General features: G+C 47.5%; 1 protein-coding gene across 1 annotated transcript; it reads left to right on the top strand.

Moving 5' to 3' along the window:
* The first annotated feature begins 297 nt into the window (after window positions 1-297).
* LOC135804954 (protein regulator of cytokinesis 1-like) lies at window positions 298-17,140 on the top strand. The gene is made up of 16 exons (XM_065318936.1): window positions 298-543; window positions 649-904; window positions 2,440-2,508; window positions 2,683-2,853; window positions 3,413-3,604; window positions 4,172-4,321; window positions 8,760-8,830; window positions 10,175-10,254; window positions 10,970-11,106; window positions 11,846-11,941; window positions 12,282-12,428; window positions 12,718-12,773; window positions 12,913-12,958; window positions 13,270-13,329; window positions 13,876-14,073; window positions 15,961-17,140. The coding sequence occupies exons 1-16, from the start codon at window positions 515-517 to the stop codon at window positions 16,036-16,038; spliced, it is 1,836 nt and encodes a 611-aa protein (XP_065175008.1). The 5' UTR covers window positions 298-514; the 3' UTR covers window positions 16,039-17,140.
* The last annotated feature ends 40 nt before the right edge of the window (window positions 17,141-17,180 follow it).

Here is a 17,180-nt window from a genome sequence, read left to right on the forward strand (position 1 = left end):
TCGATCGGTGCTCGGGTGTACCGGGTAAACTTGGGTTTCCGTGTCGCTCGTACCCACACACGCGTACACGTAGATCTACGTACACGGAAGTAAAGTTAGTTCCAGCGACTGGGCAGGCTGGGTTTCAGAAAATGTAACAAAAACGATGCACCATCAAACAAACCCGTCCAAAGTGTGAGAGAAATCAATACTGACAATAGCGAAATTCCAGGGAATGCATTACGTCATACCCTTGCTATGAATGGACGCATTCAAAACCGGTAGATTTGAAATCAGCAAGACGAAGAGCAACAACAAGTGCATGCATGCAAAGGCCAGGAAGAAATCATTTTGGATTCGTTGCTTCTTCTTGTTCTGCTCCTTGCCAGTGTCAGTGAGATATCTAATCTTCTAGACTTGGAGTGACAAGCGATTCCATTCGCCAAGCACCAAAGCTGAAACTAGTCCTGGCACATCGCCCTAACATCAAGTCAGTAGCCACTGGGAACTGAACTGGACTGCCAATCGTCGCGTTATGGAAGTCCCCAATCCAAGTGGGCCTAGGTACATCCGATAGTGCACTACTATACTGACCAAAGCAACGTGACTTCGATTGGCATGAACTCTTGATGGTTTCCTTTTTTTGTTTGTGACTTGGTGTGCTTGTAGAGCCGAGCTCCAGGCGACTCTGCATGACTGTATTGACAAATCTCTGAAGCAGCTTTCGACAATCTGGCACGACATCGGATTGTCTGAAAATCAACAATGCGATCGTACCAAAGTTGTACTTGAGCATGTACAGGGATTGCTGGAGGATATGAGCACCGAGGAAGAAGAATGCCGCTCCAAGCTGAAAGAGAATGTGAAGACACTTCGGGACGAGTATAAACAGTTGTGCTTGCAACTGTCTGTTTCTGAGACGCAGGTACATTTAACTCCATTCTCCCGTATGTATCCTGTCTGTCCGTCTGTCTGTGCATGTGTACAAACATGCCTGAAATGGGAGATAGTGTTTGGCATGTGTTGTTTTTTTGGCTATTTCTGGCTGGCTCAGTCCAGCCAGGCAGGTCTCAAATTCAATATGGCTGAAATTGTATGCGATTCATTTCTAATTTTCTATGCATACATGCGGCAAAGCCTCGGGGCGTTCGAATTTTGACATATCAAAGGGAAAGTTAAGCCTAAAATCAAATTTTCACTAGTTATAGTCTTCGGGGTGCTGAGTCGAATGGTCTTGGTCCGAGGAAGCTGAGGCGCTCCCTTCCTTCTTTAATCCCTGTCGAACTCGCGCACTTCCACCGAAACTGGGTGACTGCGCCCTACTAGATGGGGATTTGTATGCAAAATGTCACGAAAAGCGCCATTTCGTTCTTATAAAAGCACGGATGACCGCGATTGGCCCATATGTTGTAGTCTTTTGGACGCTGAGTCGACTGGTTTTGGTCCGAAAAGGCTGCGATGTAGCATTCGGCCCTTATTCCCAATCGAACATGCTTGAACAAGCGGTCACGTGCTCCTGTGTACACCAGTCACCTGGTCACCACGCCAGCAGGTGACAACTTTCACACCAAGGTTCAACTCAAAGGTTCAACTCAAGTGACAGAAACTCGCCCAAACATGCTGGAAGTAACAGTCTGCATGCATGGTGACCAGGTGATGGGTGTACGCACGAGCACGTGACCGCTTGTTCGACCATGTTCGATTGGGAATAAGGGCCGAACGCTACATCGCAGCCTTTTCGGACCAAAACCAGTCGACTCAGCGTCCAAAAGACTACAACATATGGGCCAATCGCGGTCATCCGTGCTTTTATAAGAACGAAATGACGCTTTTAGTGACATTTTGCCCGAAGACTACACAACTGGTGAAAATTTGATTTTAGGCTTAACTTCCCCTTTAACCCTGACGGAAAGCCCGCAGTTCCCCAGGCCCAAGTTTCAGGCGGCGGCTGACTGGGCATGTGGTCCAAGGCACTAGTACATAATAAAATTATTGTGTGCCCACTACTAGTACTAGTATCCTACAGTGCAGATACTACCCCGGAGAAGTAGGGTAATTAATCACCAACAGCTATCCAGCATCAGCTTCATGTCGCAGTCCCTGAACTGTAGTGTTATCCCAGGCTACTAGTAGTGCCCAACTGATCACCAATGCAGTTTGGAACACGTGTTCCACCCAGTGACTCTGCTATAAGCATTATGACAGTGTAGATGCTTGGCTTCAGAGCCAACCTATGCTACATACTAGTAGTACATGCCGACCGGCATTAATCGCTTGTGTCGACACAGTCATGCACTAAAACGTGTTTTATTGAACGCACACACCATTGATGATATGAATGCACACAATCACGTACTACTACTGGCTACTTCCCAGTGCAGCTTTGTTCTTTGTCTTGTCATGAGTGTTGACTGTTGTTCTACTGGTCTACTCTGCTTTGCCTTGCGTCCTTTACACTAGCTCGACAGTGATCTCACCCTGCTGCGCTGCGATGAGGAACTCAGAAAGCTCACAACCGATCAGCGAAAGGTATACCGTACTGCTATGCAGTGTACTGTTTTTTGTGCATCCTGCTGAGGGGTGGAATGTGTGAGACTCTTGATTTACCCCCCCCCCCCCCCCTCCGTTATCCAGTACCTACTGCTATAAATCGCCTTGGTTACTGGACCTTTCCATGTGATTGCTCTATTCCAACTTAACCAGGAGAAATCACGTCGAGTTCAGCAAATGAAGTCACTGCTGCAAGAAGAGGAAGACCTGTCGGCTGCACTCTGTCGCTCCAGTCAGCTAGCCGGCATCAGCCAGGAGCAGGTGCCAACGCTCAAACAGCTGCAGAGCTGGTCGGATGTGGTCAGCGAAGCCCGGCAGGACAAGGTACACGCGTGCGCGTGTATGTGTGTGTGTGTGTGTGTGATTCCTTTTGAGTCTCTCTCCCCTCTCCCGGGGAGACCCACGTGACCAGTTTTGGCAGTGAGCAACAAGTACAAGTACAAGTGTGTGTGTGTGAGAGAGAGAGAGAGAGAGAGAGAGAGAGAGAGAGAGAGAGAGAGAGAGAGAGAGAGAGAGAGAGAGAGGGGGGAGAGAGGGAGGTAGAGAGAGAGAGAGAGAGAGAGAGAGAGAGAGAGAGAGAGAGAGAGAGAGAGAGAGAGAGAGAGAGAGAGAGAGAGAGAGAGAGAGAGAGAGAGAGAAGTTGATGTATGGGTCGTAAGCAGATTTGCATTAGAATCGGTTGAACGTTTCTGTTTACTAGGCGCACCATTATTCTCATGAATCAAATGTACCAGATACAGAAGAAGAAGAAAAATGTGTAAGCTGAACCTCAAGTCAACGGCATCTCTCCTTTGTGTTAAAGTATAAGCTGAGACCATAATAATATTATTATGTGAGTGACAACTCCTCTCTTGCTTCTTTTTTCCCCACTCTGTATACTTAGGAATCGCGAGTAGAAAAACTGCGTTCCCTGCAGCATGCTGTACAGTCGTTATGGCTTCAGTTGGACACCAACCCGTCCAACAGCCCCGGCTCACCGGGATCGCTGGAGTTCCTGCTCAACACCGACAACGGCATTGAGAAGATGCAGCTGACCGATCAGACAGAGCAGTCCGTCAAGGCCATTGTCAGCAAGGTACAGCACTACTATCTTTGCATGCATGTGGACATGTCTGCAGTGTTGCTACTCAAGTACATCTACATGACATTGTGTAAAGTTTATAGACATACCCAGTAGTGTTTAGTTTTGCAGTACATATGTAGTGACATACTGCCGTGTTTATATGGGTGTGTAATGACAAGTAGGGCAGAGCGGACACTAGTATCACAAACCCAGTCATTGTTATTTCTTATTTTTATAACTCTTGTATGCATGAAACATTCACTACTTGACTACTGGCAAGCTTAGGTTGGAGATTTGCATAGTACATGTACGGGTATTTGATCTTTCTCCTCCTTTTCTTTCTCTTCTTTTTTCGCCATGCCTGCCTTTCCATCTCTCTCTCTCTCTCTCTCTCTCTCTCTCTCTCTCTCTCTCTCTCTCTCTCTCTCTCTCTCTCTCTCTCTATCTCTCTATCTCTCTATCTCTCTCTCTCTCTATCTCTCTCTCTCTCTCTCTCTCTCTCTCTCTCTCTCTCTCTCTCTCTCTCTCTCTCTCTCTCTCTCTCTCTCTCTCTGTCCATTCGTTACTCTTGTTTTGTAGCTGGAAGATGAGCTTGTTACCATGGTCACAAGGGCAAACAGCTTGCGCTCTCAGATATCCTCTCTGTACAGTCGCCTAGATGTAGCAGAAGAAGAACAAGAAGCATTCCTGTCGCAAAACCAGGACTGCCGTCGGCCTACAGTCGTGGCGGTAAGTCAGATCTTGCCAGGACCCTTCATCCTTGTTGATGCCTTCCGACCTGCTGTCCAGATGTCTGGCTTTTCAACACTGTCAAGCTCAGTATACTGGTGGTCTGTAGCATGACTACTGGGTATGCATAACTACTGGGTATGCATGACTACTGGGTATGCATAACTACTGGATATGCATGACTACTGGGTATGCATAACTACTGGGTATGCATAACTACTGGGTATGCATGACTACTGGGTATGCATAACTACTGGGTATGCATGACTACTGGGTATGCATGACTACTGGGTATGCATGACTACTGGGTATGCATGACTACTGGGTATGCATGACTACTGGGTATGCATGACTACTGGGTATGCATGACTACTGGGTATGCATGACTACTGGGTATGCATGACTACTGGGTATGCATGACTACTGGGTATGCATAACGACTGGGTATGCATGACTACTGGGTATGCATGACTACTGGGTATGCATGACTACTGGGTATGCATGACCGCTGGCAAGAGTACCGTAAAGTACCGTTGATCCGCCCCCTCTCTAATTCCCGCCCCCTGTCGATTTTCTCCTTGTGAAGCGACTTCGGCGTATACAACGAAATACGATGTTGAACCGACACATGCACTGCTGTACACAACACGTGCCAATCCAGGATGAAAATGTGCACAATCCAGCACATTCAGTCTGATCCTCTACATTGTTGTACATCGTACTGCACTTGACAGCCTTGATCTAATTCCCGCCCCTGCCGAAAACCAAGCTGGGAAGCGACATGGCGTGGGGGCGGATCAACGGTACTTTACGGTACATGAAAACCAGAGTGTGCAGCTTTGGGCCTTTTCTGCTATGGGTGTCTGTCACGGCGAAATTCCGTGATTACATCATATTTGGCCCAGACCGGAGGCGGGAAATGGCGTAGTGCGTACAACTGAGCTGCAGTTGTGCAGAAAGAGACCTGCTTGAATCCTGCTTGTACGCACTACATCACTAAAATGATGTAATCACGGAATTTCGCCGTGACAGCCACCCATCCGAGCTGCACACTCTGGTTTTCATGTACTCTTGCTACTGGGTATGCATGACTACTGGGTATGCATGACTACTGGGTATGCATGACTACTGGGTATGCATGACTACTGGGTATGCATGACTACTGGGTATGCATGACTACTGGGTATGCATGACTACTGGGTATGCATGACTACTGGGTATGCATGACTACTGGGTATGCATGACTACTGGGTATGCATGACTACTGGGTATGCATAACTACTGGGTATGCATGACTACTGGGTATGCATGACTACTGGGTATGCATGACTACTGGGTGTGCATGACTACTGGGTATGCATGACTACTGGGTATGCATGACTACTGGGTGTGCATGACTGTCGAAAGATTATGATTCCCAATCTCTCGATTTATCAACACAGGTCACAAGTCCGATCTCACCTCTACAGGTGGCACACATCATAGGACAAAGGAGTCTGTAGTAATCGCTCTTTCCAGAATAATACTAGAGAACAACAAAACTGAAAAACAACTCGTGTCCAAGAAGAGCCGCAATAACCCACCACCGTGGGAGAAGAAAAAACACATTCGCAAAAGCGCACCAAACTGTGCTGCATGCACGTGCCTTGACAACTGTCAAGTACATGTACAGTCATGCATACGTGGGCCAGAACAAGTCATACAAAGCACGGGAACGTGGGCATGGAACTAGCGTTTTGTACTGAAACAAGAACAGGCACAAACATGATAGAAATCGCGCGACAAAGTCGCCGCGACACTCCAGCCGACCGGGAATGTACACCGGGAGGTAACTTATAGAGCATAAGTAATGCAGATACACACGCACACGCACACACACACACACAACAAGCAGTTAAACAGGCATACAGAGAGTTTTATGTGCTTGTGAGGTCACTGCCAATTGGACCAAGCACCACCTAATCCTCACACTCTGACACGGTCAAACTTATCAGGCGTGTGGGATGTGTACGTGCAGCAACGATACAGCTGTCCACTTTGCAATATTCTGCCGGGCCTTGTCAGCTGCCGCACGAGTTGGTCGCTGGGGGTTTCGGAGACATTCGGAGACGGGACGACTGGAGTGGCTGGAGAGCCAGTAGCAGGGACAGGACTAACAGCAGTCACAGGAGGGCTTGCAGGAGCGGAAGGTGGACCCTTGGAGTGGACCACCACTGCTGATGGGCTGAAGGATACGCTGGTCAAGATTCATTCGGAGACGGGACGACTGGAGTGGCTGGAGTGGCTGAAGAGCCAGTAGCAGGGACAGGACTAACAGCAGTCACAGGAGGGCTCGCAGGAGCGGAAGGTGGACCCTTGGAGTGGACCACCACTGCTGATGGGCTGAAGGATACGCTGGTCAAGATTCATTCGGAGACGGGACGACTGGAGTGGCTGGAGAGCCAGTAGCAGGGACAGGACCAACAGCAGTCACAGGAGGGCTCGCAGGAGCGGAAGGTGGACCCTTGGAGTGGACCACCACTGCTGATGGGCTGAAGGATACGCTGGTCAAGACAGCGGCTGGGGACGTCGTGGGGGAGGGCTGTGGGCACTGGATCGACTCGAGTTGGTGGTTGCCTCCAGTTCTGCATCTGCTGTGGCGAGTCCGGACGGGTTCTCCCTCTGTAGAACGGTACGTGCGTCCCTCAGGACTTCCAGGTCATCATTGAACTCGAACTCCCACTTGTCGAGTTGCTCCAGGCGGTCCTCAACATCCGAGGAAGTCGCCTGTTCGGTCAGATCGCGGATTCTAGCCTGTGTGGCATTGATTTCAGCTGCAAGGCGTTCAGCCTGCTGCCAATCTCGTAGCAGGTAGTGTGGTGATGGAGCGTCTTTGGCAAGCTCCCGGGTTAAATTGTGGCGAAGGCGTGTGAGTCGTCGCTTCGTGTTTGCCCTACACTTTACAAGCTGGGCGATAGTCTCCATCACTCTGGTCGGAATTTACTAAATAAACTGAGGAAAATCTCTGGTCACTAAAGCACCATGTCGAAAGATTATGATTCCCAATCTCTCGATTTATCAACACAGGTCACAAGTCCAATCTCACCTCTACAGGTGGCACACATCATAGGACAAAGGAGTCTGTAGTAATCGCTCTTTCCAGAATAATACTAGAGAACAACAAAACTGAAAACAACTCGTGTCCAAGAAGAGCCGCAATAACCCACCACCGTGGGAGAAGAAAAAACACATTCGCAAAAGCGCGCCAAACTGTGCTGCATGCACGTGCCTTGACAACTGTCAAGTACATGTACAGTCATGCATACGTGGGCCAGAACAAGTCATACAAAGCACGGGAACGTGGGCATGGAACTAGCGTTTTGTACTGAAACAAGAACAGGCACAAACATGATAGAAATCGCGCGACAAGGTCGCCGCGACAATGACTACTGGGTATGCATGACTACTGGGTATGCATGACTACAGGGTATGCATGACTACTGGGTGTGCATGACTACTGGGTATGCATGACTACTGGGTATGCATGACTACTGGGTATGCATGACTACTGGGTGTGCATGACTACTGGGTATGCATGACTACTGGGTATGCATGACTACTGGGTATGCATGACTACTGGGTATGCATGACTACTGGGTGTGCATGACTACTGGGTGTGCATGACTACTGGGTATGCATGACTACTGGGTATGCATGACTACTGGGTATGCATGACTACTGGGTATGCATGACTACTGGGTATGCATGACTACTGGGTATGCATGACTACTGGGTATGCATGTTGCACATCTCCTCCTGTACACATGTACTATGTAGTACCTGCATTCATTCCTGTGTCCTGATTTGTGATGGATTTGGTAATGTTTGTTTGACTGTAGTGAAAATGTAAATATACCCGCTCTGGGAATAAGAGAACCGCCGCAGTCTTCCGAGCAGCCTATTCCCATTAGCCATTAGGGGCCGTCCGTAAATATTAATGTTTTTTTAGAGACGATATTCGTTCGTATGGGGAGGGTTTTTTGACGCTGTTCGTTGTTTTTGGCGGAAAAAATATCGATCTTCACATACGCTATTTTTAGGTATGCACCTTGTACTTGCTTGTCGCGGCTCGTGCACCATGCAGCATGCAGGCACTTGAACCTTGTGACTTGTACTACTACTAGTACTGCAGCAAGTATTATGTACCTACCTGTACACACAACCGTTCAATATAAAAAATATCGGTCCACTGCATAAATGTATGCATGTTCGTATTGGAGGGGGGAGGGGTCTGGGAAGATATGAACAAATAACGTCTCTAAAAAAACATCTATATTTACGGACGGCCCCTTACGAACAAGAAAATATCAATAGAACATGTCCTGGTTTCGTTGCCATTCTGTTTGTGAAATGTGTGTGTGTGTGTGTGTGTTTGCTTGTGTTGTTTGCATACGTGCAGCTTGAGACTGAGCATGCCCGACTTGAGGAGCTGAAACGTGTGCATATGAATGTTTTTATTGAACGAGTGAGGTAAGAAACAGCAGCAGCAGCTTAAAGGGGAAGTTAAGGCAAAAATTAAAATTTCACCAGTTGTAGATTTCGGGGTGCTGAGTCGAATGGTCGTGGTCCGAGGAAGCTGAGACGCTCCCTTCCTACTTGAATCCCAATCGAACTCGCGCACTTCCACCGAAACTGGGTGACTGCGCCCTACTACATGGGGATTTGTATGCAAAATGTCACTAAAAGCGCCATTTCGTTCTTATAAAAGCACGGATGACCGCGATTGGCCCATATGTTGTAGTCTTTTGGACGCTGAGTCGACTGGTTTTGGTCCGAAAAGGCTGCGATGCAGCGTTCCTCCTTTATTCCCAATCGAACATGGTTGAACAAGCGGTCACGTGCTCCTGGGTGCCCAAATCACCTGGTCACCACGCCAGCAGTCGACAACTTTCACACCAAGGTTCAACTCGAGTTCAACTCGAGTGACAGGACTGCACCCAAAAAAGGTCAAACAGGCTAGTAAGTTGTACCCTGCATGCACGGTGACCAGGTGACTTGTGTACGCAGCAGCACGTGACCATTTGTTCGACCATGTTCGATTGGGAATAAAGGAGGAACGCTGCATCGCAGCCTTTTCGGACCAAAACCAGTCGACTCAGCGTCCAAAAGACTACAACATATGGCTCAATCGCGGTCATCCATGCTTGTATAAGAACGAAATGGCGCTTTTAGTGACATTTTGCATACAAATCCCCATCTAGTAGGGCGCAGTCACCCAGTTTCGGTGGAAGTGCGCGAGTTCAATTGGGATTCAAGTAGGAAGGGAGCGTCTCAGCTTCCTCGGCCCAAGACCATTCGACTCAGCACCCCGAAGACTACAACTGGTGAAATTTTAATTTTTGCCTTAACTTCCCCTTTAACATGATCGTACTAGATTGTAGATTGTGGGAGTCCATTAAAACTAAGGTTTGATCCACGTTTCGGATCTGTTCAGGTGGACTTTGTGTGGCGGTGTGATGTCAACTTGTGCATATTTTTTGTCGCTTGTAACATTTCAAGTATCTCCTCTGACTGCAAGTTACACGCGGCTGGGTGATAACATGGCACAGTCAAGTACTGTCCCAAGACCAGCAGATGTGCACATTAAGTACCGGTGTAGTGCATGTGATGGCATTCCCTGTCTGTACTGGATGCTGTGCTGTATCATGTGCTGCATTCTGTACTGCATTCTGTGCTGCATTCTGTACTGGATTCTGTGCTGCATTCTGTGCTGCATTCTGTACTGCATTCTGTACTGGATTCTGTGCTGCATTATAGACTGCATTCTGTACTGCATCGTGTGCTGCATTCTGTACTGGATTCTACTGTGTGCAGGTGTGAGCTAGCTGAGCTCTGGGATCGCTGCTTGTTTGGGAGTCAACAGAGAGAGCAGTTTGCACCGGCATTCTCCAACGGTATGCTCCTGATTGCACTTTCACTGCATGGTGTTTTCAATGTGCTACAGCGCCAATAGGTGATATCGTGCAACAGCCTTAGGGATCGTTGCAAAAGGTTTTTGTCGTCCCTGAAATGGACATCATTCAGGGGGGGGGGGGGGGTGCGAGCCAAGATGGCAAGTCAACCGACACTGCACATGTACATTCGTGCGATTCTAGTCGTCCAGCATAGCAAGCTTCGTTCATTTCAGTGAGAAAAAAACTTTTGCGACGACCCCTTAGAAGTAACGTTCTATTTCACCACACTAGTAAAATATTCTGGTACGGGTGTACAGTACTAGTAAGCGATTGTGAACCGTTTCGCTGTAGCCTGTGATCGTCATGCTGACCTTTGGTTTGTGCAGCATTCTCTCCGTGATCAGCATGTGTCCAGTAGTCATGCTGGCATGCATGACTCTTCTGTGTACATGTACTGTAAAACACGATATTTTCGGTGTAAACTTTAATTTCGGTGATTTCGGTAGTGAAAACAAGCACCTAAACTTAGATTATACCTAAACGACACCAGCATATTCACAGTATGCGAAGGAAATGCTGGTCACCTAATTCTTCATTACACTTGCAACCTGGCAGGTCCCGGATACCGAAATTTCAATCCACCTAAAATTACATGTTTTACAGTACGCGTACTAGCTGTGTTCATGTGCATGGTATATCTCTTGCACTTGCTCAGACGAAGCCACCGAGGAGCTGCTGTCAGCTCACGAGGTGGAGGCCGAGCGCCTAAAGCAATACTTGGCCGACACCGCCCCAATTTATGATCTCGTCAGCAAGCGTGAAGGACTGTGGACGCGTATGAAGGATCTCCTGGTAAGCGCGCGGTGTTGTGTGGCATGTCTGTGGGAGATGCAGTGCTGCCAAACCGTCCAATTTTCGGACAGTGTCCGATTTTTGAAGGCTCTTCCGAAAACCGGTCCGAAAAAGGATATGTCTGAATCAGTTTGTAGGGTGCATGTAGAGCTGTCTGTGCAGCCTTCGCTAGCTGCAGCACTGGTACACTGGTACACTGGTACACCGGAACTATACACTGGTACACTGGTACACTGGTACACCGGAACTATACACACTTCATCCATCGCAGAGTTATGGCTGTTTGAATAACTGGCTGCATGTACATCTCTCGATACAATCCACTCAATTTCAAATGTGCTTTTCTCAACATTGCGCCAACTACATAAGCCACTTGTCCTTGTCTGGAGGCTCATAGAAGTATGTCAGCCACGTACTGTATAACATGTAATTTTAGATGTACTAACATTTCGGTGTCAGGTGTAATGTAGAATTAGGTGATCAGCCTACCCTTCATATACAGTGCATACACTAGCGCCTTTTAGGCGTAATCTAAATTTAGGTGCCTGGTTTCTCTGCCAAAGTTAAAGTTTCACTGAAATAAACGTGTTATACAGTATGCAGCATGCACACTGATGCACTGGATGCCTCACACTGATGCACTGGATGCCTCACACATTAACTTATAGGCGTTGCTGACAGTGGGCTAGGCATCAATCCTGTCTGGGCTTGTTTTCCCGTTTGTCTACTGGCACTGCAGGCAAGCGCTAACAATCCGAATCGCTATGCCAACAGAGGTGGTCAGCTGCTGAAAGAGGAGAAAGCTAGAAAGGCCGTCTCCAAGGAGCTGCCAAGGGTACGCTGCTGGCACAATGATTGATGCTGTGGGCGCTTGTTCCTTTCAGATCTGACTGTGCACTGTGTGTAACGACTCTAACGAGTATACTTAACCCGGTGTGAGCTGAACGTTCTAGTCAGGTCACACATCCTGCTAGTGTATTGTTGGGCGCGGCGGCTAACATCCGTACGTAATGGGTGTGAAAATGCTGGCAGGGTACAAGTCATTTCGCTGTGCAATTATTATTTGGCCATCTTTGTTGGTGGAAGTTCGGTATGAATGTCGTCTCCATCCAGTCTAACCAACAACTTCACACGTGGCTGATCATTCTTTGTGACTGTGGCGATGTGTTTCTCAGGTTGAGAAGGAGATGCAGCAGGCCATTGAGGCCTTTGAGAATGAGTCCAAGCAGATCTTCACACTCCGTGACGAGCGTTACCTAGACACGGTCAGCGAGCAATGGGAGAGCTTGCAAACCAAGAAGGAGCAGGACAAGACTAAGCGGGTGTGTGCTCCTGTGGTGTGTGTGTGTGTGTATGCGTGTGTCTGTATGTGTGTGTATGTGTGTGTCTGTGTGTGCGGCAAAGGTCTCATAAGGCTACGCTTGTATAGTGGTGGCAGATGGCCAGAATCACGGACGGACAACCCCAACGAAATGTATTGGCTGTGTATGGTCATGTGTAGAAGATTTCTTGCTTTTGCTAGCTTCTCAACTCCCACTGTTCACCAACACTGCTCTGATATTGCTCCTGCTCTGCTTCTGGCTGTGTACTGCTCTCCACTATTGCCTACAGACACAGAAGGGCAAGGAAGATGTGCCGCCTGCCATCGCTATAACACCACACAAACGGTAAGTGACCGGAAAAAAATACGCTGGGACAGAGAGCATGTATGTATGTTCAGTGCGTTTTCACATGGCCTATGCCTGGATGCTGCTGCTGTAATGCGCTTTGCTGGCATTTCGTTTTCATTTAATTTGTTACACGCAGGCGACCAGCGACAACACCGTCAAGCAACCACCCAGCTAAGCGTAAAGTGAGTGTCATTTATACTTAGTTGATATTGCAGTGGATGATATCAGATCATCCGCGTGATACTACTCCTCGACGTGTTCTCGTTATTTGTTCTTGGTGGCATTGTATTTCTGCGGGTATGGTTGGACGCTACTGCTGGCACTGGTGTTGTTGCTCTTCGTGTGTCCAACCTGCAAATTACCTACTTAGGCTATTCGCCTTTTTCAGTGCTAAATGCACAACCATGATTTTGTTCGGTGTTACTGTGTGTTACTGTGTGCGCAACTGTTTGTGTTCCTGTACTAAACATGGTGGTGTGTTTGTATCATGCAGGTCATAGCAACGCCGTCAGCGTCTGCTTCGCGGAATCCTCAGCCAACGCTTTCACAGTCGGTATGTGCCTTGCGTGTGCATGTAGATTGAACTCTGTGAGGAAGAGTGTTCCTTCAAATACTTCTGTTTAGGGAATAGGGTTACCGGGGACTGTACCAGTGGCAAACTCCCTGTTCGCGTGTCTGAGCGCGTCACTGAAGTGTACTAATGCATGCGGTGTGTCGGGGAGCTTTCAGCAGTGTGCTGCGAACAATCTTGTCATGGTCAAAAAGCTGCTAGCCGACACTCTAGATGCATGTTTGAGGGAGTGAGGCTCAGGGAATTTATTTGATTGTAGGACGTCTGCGATGGCCAGCCTGCTGACAGCGGTAATGCAATGGTCACAACGAAGTACAGTCAGACCTCGCTTAACCGCACACATCTGTTTTCCACAAAAATATCCGGATAGGCGAGGGAACCGGATAACCGAACACCAGTTATGTTGGATGCATCACGTATGCTGTAAATCTGTAACCAGCTATTTTCTTCCGGATGGCGAGGGATCCGGATAAAAGAGGACCGGATAAGCGAGGTCTGACTGTATCTCTCTTTCTCATGCCCATGCAGAAAACACCCCTGCGAAGGCAAGTGGCAGGTAGCCAGTCGGCTCGCAAAGCAGGTGTGTCAGCGGCCGGTAAGCCGATGAGAACACCTCTTCAGGAAAGGAACAACCCCGAAGCTAGCATGGCACTGGCTGGTAATATCAACGATGTAGCCGACTGCACAATAGGCTCCATCGCTGCCATCAACTATAAGGAGTTTGAGGTGAGTGTGCAGAAGCCCAGTGCTGTCACTGCTATGCGGGTAATTCTCTTGTTGTGACTACTTCTATAGTACCGTGAATACCGCTGATCCCTTCTCCCCCCTTAACGCTGTGTCGCTTCCCAGCTGGAATTAGATCAAGGCTCTCAAGTATGTATGACTTCACAAAAGATCAGACAGTATTTTGACGTATACACTGCAGTCGCTTCACAGGTAGAAATTCAACAGGGGGCGGATCAATGGTACTTTACTGTACTACTTGTAGTATACTGGTATACTGATGTTTGCCATTTTTACAAGGGATGCCAAATCACAAACTTGCAACTTCGGAAACTCACAATAATGTTATTAATCTGTTGAGTACGAAAAAGGACGATCGACGACATCTTCTCCAGACATTACAACGGACAACAGGAACAAGTTAGTGGGAACGACATTTATTATAGACGACGAGACAAGAGACCAAGACGAACGAAACGACTACATTGAAGAGTGAGAAAAACGAGAAAGAGATCAAGTCTGAACGGCAAGATAAAGGGCCTGGGTAGCTATGGCAATTATGGGCGCGCAAGTAGCTAACCAGGCCAACGGAACAAAAGGAGACAAAAGGGGAGTACGCGATTGCATGCAGGCCAGCTAGAAAAGGTACAGGAGGAGGTACCTAACAAATCCAAGCTGTACGAAAATAATGGTAGCGACTTTGGCGATAAATTTGTAGGAAAGTCTTCGGACATACTACAGTCCATTTCAAAACTATAGACGCGTAGTGTTTTGCAAAATTCGATGGGATTTATTTAAATATTTTTAGTTTTTCTCCAGATTCCGTCTCTGCATCGCTTCACAATTCTGGCTATATACTTTGTTTTCGCTACAATTGAAGTTTATTTTTAGGCCAGGTTTTCCGGTTTTACATGTAATTTCTGTTTTAAAGGGTTTGACCAGTTTGTTTTAAGGGTTTGATCAGTTTGTTTCGGATTTTTGCTCCTGCTGAGACAGTGCTGCGCCCAGACCATCGCGGGTGCATTTTTGTACGGGTCCTGGTAGCCTCGTGGTTTCGATCCGTGATTTCCAGTACAAGTGTGGCGCATTCGAATCCCATCACGCCTCCTGCCTTTTTTCTCTTCTTTTCTGCATGTTTTGGATCTTGTTGGGTGAAATACAGTAGGGATGATAATTATATTTTCTCTTTTTGATTTGATTTGAGCCTCCCTGTTCCCTTCGCCTGACACAACGAGTGACAGTGGTTTCACACACGCCAGTTGCAAGGTGAGTTCGACGACGAGGATTTCGGATACTCAAGCGTCAATCAAAATCCAGCTCTTGTTCGAAGAAACAAAGAACACGACTAATCATATCTTTCTCGGCACTGAGATTCTTACGGGCCTTGGAAGCCATTACAGTCAGGCACTCAGAAAATGCAAACAAGAAGAAGACTCATTTGAGACCTTCATTTCTTTTGAGACTTTCCTCACACCTTTTCATTTGCGACTTTGCGTGTTTTGCATCTTTTGTATTTCCCGCGGCGACGAAGAAAAACCTGAAAAACACATCTGAAAACCAGAAAACACTCATGCAAAACTCACGGCTGTCGTGCGCTACAGTACGTACGACTCGTACGTATGAGTTCACGCGTCTATAGTTTTGAAATGGACTGTACATGCACTTGATTACTGCACATTTCTTTTCACTAACTCTATCCGTCTTTGTATTGTGTAATTTGATTTCCAAGCGTGTGCTTCAACTGTCACTGCCAACATGTGTCCCAGCTAAGTGCAGTGGAAGAATGCGAATCCTATGCATCCACGAGGCCATGTATTGTGTTGTACTCGAGCAGACTGGAAACTAAATCACATTCTTTGGATGTTTTTTGTTCCCGCTGTCGTCGCTCAGGAAACTGTCAGTCATCAGGCGCGCTGCAGTAGCATGGGCCGCCCCAACGAACTGCCCGTTCTCAACCTGAAGAGCTGAGCTGTATCACTGTGTGTGAGAGCGCAGTACTGAGCTGCATCGCTGTAAGAGAGCGCAGTACGAACTAAACACAACTCAATGCATATGTGATGCAGCACGCATCTCAATGCTGCGAAACAGGCATAATATTATTTTCCATGAAACGCACCGTTCCGACCAAGTGTAGCCAACTCTAGAACTGCCGTTGCCATGCTTACTCGGCTACCAACGTATAGAACTAAAACTAAGCACCTGCCCAGTCCCCCTCCCCTATCCCGAACCTAACTGAACTTATCGAATGTAACCACACATACGTACACACACACACACATGGGAATCTGCTGCGTCTGACTTGCTAGCTCTCATGTGACTAAATATGTGGTTCACTGAAGTAGCATGCAGTATACCATACGCAGCTGTTTACGCAGAAACCGACCAAAACCGCTAGCTTCGCCGCGCTCGAACGTCTCCAATTGGCACAATGTGGGCTATTGCCATTGTTTCGCTTTGCTTGAGATGCTTTCTTGATATCCGAGATAGAGTTTAGATTCTTAACTTTGCTCTGTGAGTCATCGACCTGTAACCATAGCAACCAGTAGCCAGTGCATGCTCAGCCTAACCACTCACCACACCGCGCCTTATGTTGGCGGATCCCAGCCATGCATGCAGGGTTGCTCTGCTCGTCCTTTGACCTTTCTATTCCCTTTACCGCCGCTGTTGTTCAGTGCATGCTGTGTGTCTTGTTTTTTTTGTTTTTTTTAACGCCATTATGTTGTGCACGGTAACATTAGCTCTACATGTGTGTGTGTGTGTGTGTGTGTGTGTGTGTTTGTGTGTGTATGTGTGTGTTGCATACTTTGTGCCATCTTGCATTTTTCTTGTATATTGTTGCACCGAAATGACTTTTATTTCTTAGAAGTGGAGAGTTTTATTTTGTCACTTTAGCACAGACTCAGTGTGGGTAGAGTTTGCTCCCAAACACTTCTGAGCCCTTGCACCGAACGAGTGCTTTTCCCATCTTTCCTGCTCTGCGCTCGTTTGTTTTGCGCCATGTTTGCTACAATGTTATCCTTTGCTTCGTATTATTGTTATTTTTTGTGTACATATACTTATGCTCAACTGACTGATGTGCGTGTGTGTGTATGTGTCAATATGGCAGGAGA

The sequence above is a fragment of the Sycon ciliatum genome, chromosome 1, assembly GCF_964019385.1.
Source record: "Sycon ciliatum chromosome 1, ocSycCili1.1, whole genome shotgun sequence".
In the NCBI taxonomy this organism is placed as follows: domain Eukaryota; kingdom Metazoa; phylum Porifera; class Calcarea; order Leucosolenida; family Sycettidae; genus Sycon; species Sycon ciliatum.